The sequence below is a fragment of the Eleginops maclovinus genome, chromosome 2, assembly GCF_036324505.1.
Source record: "Eleginops maclovinus isolate JMC-PN-2008 ecotype Puerto Natales chromosome 2, JC_Emac_rtc_rv5, whole genome shotgun sequence".
Classification (NCBI taxonomy): domain Eukaryota; kingdom Metazoa; phylum Chordata; class Actinopteri; order Perciformes; family Eleginopidae; genus Eleginops; species Eleginops maclovinus.
In genome coordinates, this window is record NC_086350.1 from 1,531,247 (window position 1) to 1,540,996 (window position 9,750).

The 9,750-nt window shown below is 42.9% G+C and overlaps 1 protein-coding gene across 1 annotated transcript; it reads right to left on the reverse strand.

Annotated features, from left to right (window-relative positions):
• Positions 1 to 16: 16 nt before the first annotated feature.
• LOC134858152 (AFG3-like protein 1) lies at positions 17 to 9,688 on the reverse strand. The gene is made up of 16 exons (XM_063874061.1): positions 9,439 to 9,688; positions 8,430 to 8,514; positions 8,164 to 8,252; positions 7,907 to 8,056; positions 7,574 to 7,645; positions 7,363 to 7,487; positions 6,938 to 7,208; positions 6,636 to 6,773; positions 5,798 to 5,951; positions 5,610 to 5,717; positions 5,111 to 5,236; positions 4,733 to 4,843; positions 3,977 to 4,092; positions 3,152 to 3,352; positions 2,088 to 2,282; positions 17 to 1,992 (listed from the first exon to the last, which is right to left on the reverse strand). Exons 1-16 carry the CDS (start codon positions 9,568 to 9,570, stop codon positions 1,762 to 1,764), a joined length of 2,304 nt encoding a protein of 767 aa, XP_063730131.1. The 5' UTR covers positions 9,571 to 9,688; the 3' UTR covers positions 17 to 1,761.
• Between the last annotated feature and the right edge of the window lie 62 nt (positions 9,689 to 9,750).

Consider the following 9,750-nt stretch of genomic DNA (forward strand, 5'->3'; position numbering starts at 1 on the left):
AAAAAACTACTAAACATTAAGATACATATTTTATTTATTACTTTTGGGGATAACCCTCTTCCATAATCAAGGGAAATTGTCAATTAATTCAACAGCACATCCCTTATCTGATAAAACATTATCCCAATAATCAATCAGGGCCGACAGAGTATTGTTGTTTACTTTAATTGGTTTTACATTCTTTAAGGGGTGATTTAAAACATTTCAACATAAAATAAGGGCTCTTTGGGGGGGGGGGGGGTAGCAAACTAACTACATAAATCATTTTTTAGGGGGATTTCTCCTTTGAAAGCATTGGAAATCCGTCAGACTGAACTCAAATATGAATATTGGATATTATTTACTTGACATTTTTGCACAAAATCCATACAAACATCATCACAACGTCCCAGCAGCGAGCAGGAAGAGGAGCTCGGGGAGTTTCAGACAGAAACGTTTCGGTGCTGCAGGACAGACCTCCGTCACATGAAGTGAAAGCAGCTGGAAACACAAAATAACTTCACATCAACTCTTAACGTTTTTACACCTCTCAAAGAAACCTGTAACGCGGCGGCATTTTGACCTTTTGGACGTCTTTATGCAATAAATAAAAATCAATCTGCGTCTTCCTGTTGGACTGAAGGAAGGAAGCTGATGCAGCGTCTGAGGAATTCAAATAAACGACACACTTCTGACCCCCAAATCCATCCTTGAATTCATATTTAAGGCCCTTACTTTCCCGCTTCCTTTGCTTTCTTGAAACCTGAAATAAATCACGTCTTGAGGGAAAAGCCAATGACATAGTTTACAGATAAACTGAATAACAAAGTTTGCTTTGTAATGGATTTTGTTATTTAAGTGTTAAAAAAAACTCAACTGGAAGATATCCACGAGTCTCCGTCCAGAATAATCAAATCCATGCAGTTTATCGAGGGTTGATCTAAAACAGATATCACTTATTAAGTTATGTATTTATCTCCATTATTACCTGAAGCAAACACAGAGCGCTTGATTTGCTCGTCTTTTCTTTGTCTCATTTAAAAATAAAATCTAACAAAATCTTTCTTGAGTTTTGGGGGAAATTGAGACGTCGCTTTATCAGATTTAGTTCATGTTTTCATCTTAATTATTACCTGAAGCAAACACAGCAAATTGAGGGCATTAATTATTAATTAGAGGGAGTAAATCTACTCCCCAGCTCTGGAAACGGAGTCAGTCGGCTTGTTTGAAGATGGGAGGGCTTGGTTTCCTCATCTTAACGTCCTTGAATGAATAATTAACTCTTAATTTTGTTTTCTTTCTTTAACTTTTGGAAACAGGAACTTAAACACAAAACACCCAGAAATAAATCCATCTCTTAGTGAAGAATGAGGAATGAAATCGTGGCTCCACTGTTGAATTTCCTGTGACGGGACCTCATGAAGGACAGACGATAACAGGAAAATGTCCCCGTGTCTCCGCCCCAAATTAAAGGCAAAACTTAAATAACATCCATGAGGTCTTCAGTGAGCGCTGAAGGAAGTGAGACCCTGCTAAAATGGATTCAGTAATTTAATCTTAAATATCACCCTGAAGCAAACACAGTATATTGAGGGCGTTCATTATTAGCCTGAGGGGGGGTTAACCCTCCTCCCCGGCTCTGGATACTCAGTCAGTGTTTCTGCAGCAGGTTGGATGGGAGCGCTTGTTTTGATCGTCTTTACGCCCCTGCTGTACACGGCCTGCTGTTTGTCCGGTGTGGGGGGGGGGAGCGCTCGTTTTGCTCATCTTTACGCCCCCTCTCTACACAGCCTGCTGTTTGTCCTGAGGAGGGGGGCTTGTCTCTTCCTCCTCGGCCCCCCGCTCCTGGTTCCAGTCCCGCAGGCCCTCGGGCAGGGTGGTGTCCTCCTCGAAGCTGCCGGTCCCCTCCACAAACTCCTCGTACGTGGACTTCTCCTCGAAGGGCCGCGGGCCGAGCAGCTCCACCATGTCCCCTTTAACCAGGACCTCCTTCTCCAGGAGCCGCTGTCCCACCTGGGGGGGGGGAATATGTTTTCAATGTTTGATTCATGCAACACTCCTTTATCTCTAGTGTAGCTTAATGTGGCGTCAGAGAGTATGTCCCTCACCAGCTGCACCAGCTCCTTCTTGTCGGTGATGAGCTCCAGCGTCCTCTGGTACGCTCGCTCCACCAGCTCCCGGACCTCCGAGTCGATCAGCTCCGCCGTGGCTTCGCTGTACGGTTTCTCCAGGACCATCTCCCCCTGCCGAGGGAGGTCGAAGGAGACCTGGCCCACCTTATCGCTCATCCCAAACTGCACCACCTGCAGGGAGGGGTGAGAGGAGGAAAGATCAGGTGTGTGCTGCTGCAACATAGGGTTACAAAAACCTGACAATACGCAAGAAAACAAACTTATATTGATTAAAAATAACTCATTTTGAAGAAAGAACACGTGTTCTATCAATCAATCACATTTCATTTTTATCTGATTGTTTTTTTTATTTATTATTAGTTTTTTAATAAAAGTGGTTTTCTGAGCTCTAAAGTTTGCTGTTGAATTATTTCTAGTAATATATATTTAAATATTTATTATCATTACTATTATTGTTGTTAATTTAGTTCACTTTTATTTAATTTCATTATTTTAGTTTTTTTATTTCATTTCATTTTAGACTAAGTTAACTATTTTGAATTTAAAACATACACTTTACAATTCAATTATTCTTCAGTGCTACTGTAATCTTCCTTATGTCAATTCAAAAAGTCAATAATGCCTGATATCTTTGATATAAAAGTCCCCAAAAAATATATAAATATTATATTTTTTTTCAGCAACTTTTTGACTGTAAGTAGAAAATAAAAGTGGATTTAGTTTTTAAACTTTGTGTCAGAGAATATCCAAGAAAGATATTAATATCTGAGATAAAAGTAAAAAAAATACAAGAAACGATTATTTTAAAAACCCAGAATCCTTTTATTTTTTCACAATTTGTTTAGTTTTTCTTTAATCTGTTTTTTTTCTCTAGTTTTTCTCCATATAATTTACATTTTTAAGTGAATTATGTTTATATTTTGTCTCTTTGATGTTTAATTGTCCAAGAAACGTCCAGAGTTTTAATCTGGACGTTTCTGTGTGTGTGTGTGTGTGTGTGTGTGTGTGTGTGTGTGTGTGTGTGTGTGTGTGTGTGTTACCTGAGCGTATGCAGACTGCGTGACCTTCTTCAGGTCGTCCTGCGCTCCCGTGGTGATCCTCCCGAAGAAGACGTGTTCGGCGACTCGTCCGCCCAGCATCATGCACATCCTGTCGAACAGCTGCTCCCGGCTGTACAGGTACTGCTCCCGGGGCAGGTACTGAGCGTAGCCCAGACCCTTCCCCCGCGGGATGATCGACACCTGCACACACACACAGGAAATATATTTGACTGCTGCAGAAAAGGAGTAAAACATCGCAAAATCACAACTTCACATTTATTAATTAACAACTAATTCATATCATTTATCTTCCTCTTCTTTTGATCCAACTGTTTTATTATTATTTAAAATACTTGTATGATTATTTTTAGTCAGATATATTGAACTATTTTATTTCGATTATCAGTTAATACTGTTTTTATTAATCATACTTTATATTCTTTTATTTGATCCTCTTTTTAATATTTATATATATTATTTTCGTTTATTTAGAAACCTTTAACATCCAGTTAAAAACATGTTTGAATTCTGCTGAACTGCAATCTTTATTATATTACTCATATTTATTTGGGCGGTGGTGGCGAAGTCCATAGGGGCTTGGCCTGGGAACTGGAAGGTCACCAGTTCAAGTCCCCGAAAGACCAAGTGCCACCGTGGTGTGCTTTCATCTTTCACATTTAACAGAAACACTTATTTGATCCAAATTTCACCAGAAAAACTTTCCCATGGACTCTAAATGACATGTTGTGAGTTCAGGAAGCACAGAGCTCCCGGGTTTAGAACATATCTCCTGTTATGGTTAGTATTTAAAGATATGAAGCGTACCTTCAGCAGGGGGTCGGCGTGCTGCAGGAACCAGCCCACGATGGCGTGTCCCGCCTCGTGGTACGCCACCGTCTTCTTCTCCGTCGGCTGCAGGACCTGAGTCTTCTTCTCCAGACCTGAAACACACAAAATATATAAACTCAATCTCAGGATATTTCAAATTCATGCAGAAATAAGGACATTGATAACGATGCACCGTGACAATCTGAGCTGCGGGATATGACAAAATAACTGGTGGAATTTTCCATGATTTTGGATGGAATTGCAATTAAGATATTGGAGGAATTCATTCATCATTTTCAATATCAACAAAAACTTTACTTACATTTTTTTTGTGCAATCCTGTGATTTAAATAATAATAATAAATTACATTTATATAGGGCTTTTTACAAGACACTTTAAAAGCAAATAAAACAATAAAAAAATACTTAAATTATTATTATTATTATTATTAATAATTGAATTCCCTATTTTTATAGAGCTTTTTACGAGTCACTTTCAAAGCAAATTGAAAACTATAAGTACAAAAACATTAAAAATAATAAAACATTTAAATAAAATTAAATAACGAATAAAAAAATCATAATATTAAAAATACATTTCATTTTACAAGATGCTTTACAAATAACTAAATAAGTGCATGTTTTCTTTTTATATATTGCACATTTGTATTAACTGCAGCCCTAGTGAGCAAACAGTCCAGGCAGACAGTAAAGAGAAACTGAAAACATAGCGAGGGATTTGGAGTGTCTGACCTCCGATGACGCGGTCGATGGCCTGCTCGAAGTGCTTCCCGCCGACGGACGTGTTCAGATGACGGGCAGCGATCAGCGCCGCCTCGTTGCAGACGTTAGCGATGTCGGCGCCTGGAGGAAAACATCAAATTCATCCGATTAAAATCCTTCATTGATCGGCTTTCTTAGATAATGAGAGAAGTGTGTGTCTGTCATTGTGTGTAGGAGGCCGGAGAGCAAACGGGAGAGGAGTTTTAGTTTATTTGGGAATTTTGGGAAGGATTACGTCTATATTTTCCAATAAATGTTGACTGTACTAATAGTTCAATACTATAAAATAAGTCTAGCTCAAAGTTCATTGCAACTCTGCACAAGTACCGCCTTTAAAAACAAACGTACCGGTGAACCCCGGCGTGGCGGCCGCCATCTTCCTGGCGAGGTTGTCTTTGTCCATGGCGGGGTCCAGCTTGATGGGCCTCAGGTGAACTTTGAAGATGGACGCCCTGCCCTTAATGTCTGGAGGACCTGAGAGGAGATGGGGTGGGGGGGGAGACAAGCCTCAGTGTTCTGCAGCAGTAGAGCTGTGAGAGTACAGAGTGTGTCCTGATCTGAAGGAGTCCATGCAGTCCTTCCTCTGGCAGAAAGCCGTGGCAGAGCCTCCTTGTTCCTGTGATAATGTTGAATGACAGACTGGCTTTCCCCCTTACCTTTAATGACCAATTAGAGCAGCTATACCTTCGTTTGACCTGGATTTTAAACCGTTTGACTCAACCAAAAGAGTCTCGCTCTCACACTTTGAATGAATGACTGACAGCTGTAGAGCCAGGGAGGGAGATGTGCATACAGAGATTAAAGCACAACCCTCTGTCTGTGTGAGAGTCAGAAGAAGAACCCTCACCGATGTAGATCTGTCTGTCGAAGCGTCCCGGCCTCATCAGAGCCGGATCCAGGATGTCGGCTCTGTTGGTTCCTGCGAGGACCACCACGTTCGTGGACGTGTTGAATCCTGCAGAAGGTAAAACCAGTCAACACCTCAAATCATTTCAAATCAAACCCCCTCTGGATGAAGTTTAATGTCTGACGTACCGTCCATCTCCACCAGCAGCTGGTTCAGGGTGTTCTCCTGCTCACTCTGTCCCCCGAAGTTCCCCCCACCCCTCTTCCTCCCCACGGCGTCAATCTCATCGATGAAGAGGATGCAGGGCGCGTTCTTCCTCGCCATCGCGAACATGTCCCTCACCTGCAGAGGAGGAAACACAACTTTGTTTTTAGTAACTTTATTTGAGATTTAATAACCAAAATATGTTTCTAATTAAAAACAATAAAGAATAAAAGAATTACAGAAATTTAAATACATTCAAAAGTAAATGAATTAAAAACAAATATGAAATAATAATGAATTACAGATATTTAAGTCAATAACAAATATAAACATATTCAAAATGTTTATATTTATCTATATATATATATATATATATATATTAATCTGTGATTTAATTATTGTTTTTGTTTCGAAATTTAGATTTTTTTTACCAATTTTTTGGTTTTTAAGATTTTTTTTTTCCATTTTGCTTTAATTTTAGATTTTAATTTCTCGTTAAATGTACGCACCATTATACACCAAAGCTAATTACTTTTATAAGAAAACCTGCTTGGAAATAAATCAAATTATGATTCTGATTTCCAAAACAAAATCAATTCAAAGTGCTTTAAATAAAGAACATCAGTGCAAAAGAAACACATTATGAAGGCTATTCTACTGAATAACCAACAATACATCTGAAGTTGGGACCCCATTCCAGAGTGAGTTATGGTAGAATGATCTCCATGGACAGGACGTTATAAAGGAAATGTTTTCAATATTTCCCGAAGTGCAAAATAAACGTGAGACAGATATTTAAAACACGGTTCTCTCTGAGCTCACCCTGGCCGGCCCGACGCCCACGAACATCTCCAGGAACTCGGAGCCGTTGACGGTGATGAACGGGACGTTGGCCTCTCCGGCCGTGGCTTTAGCCAGCAGAGTCTTCCCGGTCCCCGGGGGCCCCGACAGCACGGCACCCTGGGAAAAATATCACAGGACCAGACATTCAACAACAAAACACACTTTATATAAACCCACATATTAACAATAAACGGCATTATCAACCACTTATTGAGGTGTGTGTGTGTGTGTGTGTGTGTGTGTGTGTGTGTGTGTGTGTCGTGTGTGGTGTGTGTGTGTACCTTGGGAATCTTGGCCCCCAGGTCCTGGTACTGCTGCGGGTTCTTCAGGAAGTTGACAAACTCGAGGATCTCCAGCTTGGCTTCCTCGCAGCCGGCCACGTCTTTGAACTTCACGTCGATGTTGTCCTTCATCATCTTCGCCGTGGACTCGCTCATGCTGAACGGCCCCCCCCTGCCGCCGCCGGGGCCCCCGCCCATCGGGCCCCGTCGCAGGGTCCAGAGCATGATGCCCACCAGCAGCAGCGTGGGGATGATGCTCAGCAGGAAGGAGCTGGAGACACGGAGGGTTGTTGTTAAAGGAACGCTTACAGATGTCCCGCCCCTCAGCCTATCACGGACAACTTGTTGGAGCGCTGGCCAATAGGAGCGCGAGGGGTAAATGGTGATGGTACAGCCCTTTCAAAGAGTGCGGCGTGTGGACTCACCCGTCGCTCTCGGTGCTGTAAACCACGGCAGGGCGGTGTGACGGCTCCAGGTTGAGCTCCATGTGCGCCGCCTCCAGGTTCCTCTCGAATGTGTCCACGCTGCCGATGTTGAACCACACGTAGCTCTGCAGGTCACATGACATTTGTATTATTACAGATTGTTACATGTCATTTAGCTCACGATTCAGAAACATGAAGAGCAACAACTCACTGCATCAGTGTCCGCCCCCGGCGACAGGATCACTCTGACATATTGTTTGTTGACGACCTCTAACCGCTCCACCTGCACGGAACAGAAACGGTGATAGGTGGTGAGGTGAGGTCATGTGACCGTGCTGTAGTTGCTTTAAAGCCTAATGTTAGCTTTTTACTTCAGAAATCATGACGTGGTGTTAATATGTGGAGATCATCGTGCTGAACTCAGCCTGTAAGTATCAGAAACGTTTGTTTGACACACAGATTATTTTCTGCAATAATCCAAAATCCAATTGAAATCCCATGCTGCCTTCAGGGTCTACTACAGAATTACGTCCTCCCTGCTCACCATTCCTCGGCCCACGTAGCGATGGATGAAGTCCTTCCAGCTGATCTCTTTGCCCGTGTCTCTGAAGTAGTAATACAGCAGTGCGGAGCTGACCCCCGCCACAGTGACCGCCAGGTACCGGAAATCCTTCTCATCCCAGGGGAAGTCGCCCTGGAGAGACACACCGGTTACTCATGACTGGATTTCATTTTTCTTCTAAGCATAAATGGGAATTCTTCCTTCAATAAAACCCCTTTTATTTTAGAACTTTGACCAACCTTTTGTAATCGGCTCCACCAGTCATTCCCTCCTTTCTTCCCTCCACCTGATGATCTTCCTCCTCCTCCTGTCACTCCTCCTTTTCCATCTGAAACCCACACATGATTGTTTGATCAAACATCTGAGAGACAAACTAGCTTTCCATTAGAGTCAGTCATCAACCAGCTTTATAACAGCTGTACGGATCCAAGAGAAACTCCTTATTCTGTGTTAGCTGCTTTCTGTCCTGCTTCCCCTGAACACACCTGTCACACACGACTCTCACCTTTGGGTTCAGTGGAGTACAGTCGTCTCTGAAGGGTCTGGAATCTGCGACAGGACAGGAAGGTAGCTGGCGTCCGACTGACATTCTGAAACACACACACACACACACACACACACACACACACACACACACACACACACACACACACACACACACACACACCATCAGTACACAGAAAACACACACACACACACACACACACACACACACACACACACACACACACACACACACACACACACACACCATCAGTACACAGAAAACACACTAACCCGAGAGTTTATTTTGTATAACTGGCTTTAAGACTAAGACCTCTACCAGGTAAATGAACCCGCTCTGAAGGTTATATTCATCTAAAAGTCCTGAGAGATCTCTGATCTGCATCAGACTCTGAGAGCCGAAGACACACATTAATTACAATTCAAAGAGTCAATGTCTGCAAGACCATATTGGCAAAGCAGGTAGATAGGTGGATAGGTAGGTAGGTAGGTAGGTAAGTAGGTGGTTAGGTAGGTAGGTAGGTAGGTAGGTAGGTAGGTAGGTAGGTAGGTAGGTAGGTAGGTAGGTAGGTAGGTAGGTAGGTAGGTTATAACAGCAGGACAGTGGGGGGTTCTGGTCTCAGTTACTACCATCAGTTTACCAGAACAAGTGAAGTGAGAATAACGGTGTCTGTAGCCTCCATGTTACAAACAGGCTCGCTAATGCACCAAGACAGCTATTCTGTGATTGTATAATGACATCTGTGAAACGATAGTGTGACACTCCTCTCAGACCTGTGTGTTGACCCTACAACACCAGCAGATCACTGAAGTAAAGGTAAAGGAGATCTAGTATCTTGTGTACCGACCATTTCTAACCGTATTGACATTGGCGTTACCTGCCCACCAGTTAGGACAGCTAGCTTACTCCTATTTAATCTGGATACCGTCCACACAAGAGGAGACGAAATGCTGATAGTTGAGTCGCTGCGTTTCGATCACTGTTTTCCTCCCCGATCACCTTCACTCACCGTCGCAGCGGAGCTCCTGTATCCGGCTGAGAAGAGCCGTCCCGAAAGCACCGCGGACAGCCGAGCCCGGGCTCCCGCTGCCCGACAGAGAGGCAGGGCAGCTGCGGAGAGAAGCCTCAGCAGCTGAGACATCCTCCCAGAGCACCGAGTCCCGCTTGTATTATCCAAAACACAATGATTTTTGGTCTAAAGTCCCTCCGTGAACTCCATCGTGTTGAAGTGTTATTGAATAAGAGCGATAAATGTCAACGGGAGGATGATGTAAAGCCCCGGGAGTCGATCTCTGTGAACACCTGTCGGAAATCGTCCTGA

What these genes read in the sequence shown, in the direction of transcription:
- LOC134858152 (XM_063874061.1), bottom strand. Translation starts at nt 9,570, where the DNA reads ATGTCTCAGCTGCTGAGGCTTCTCTCCGCAGCTGCCCTGCCTCTCTGT. An exon ending in CGGGGGCGGACACTGATGCA is followed by an intron (nt 7,488 to 7,573) that starts GTGAGTTGTTGC and finishes TGTGACCTGCAG; the next exon opens with AGCTACGTGTGGTTCAACAT. An exon ending in CATCGACCGCGTCATCGGAG is followed by an intron (nt 4,093 to 4,732) that starts GTCAGACACTCC and finishes TGTGTGTTTCAG; the next exon opens with GTCTGGAGAAGAAGACTCAG.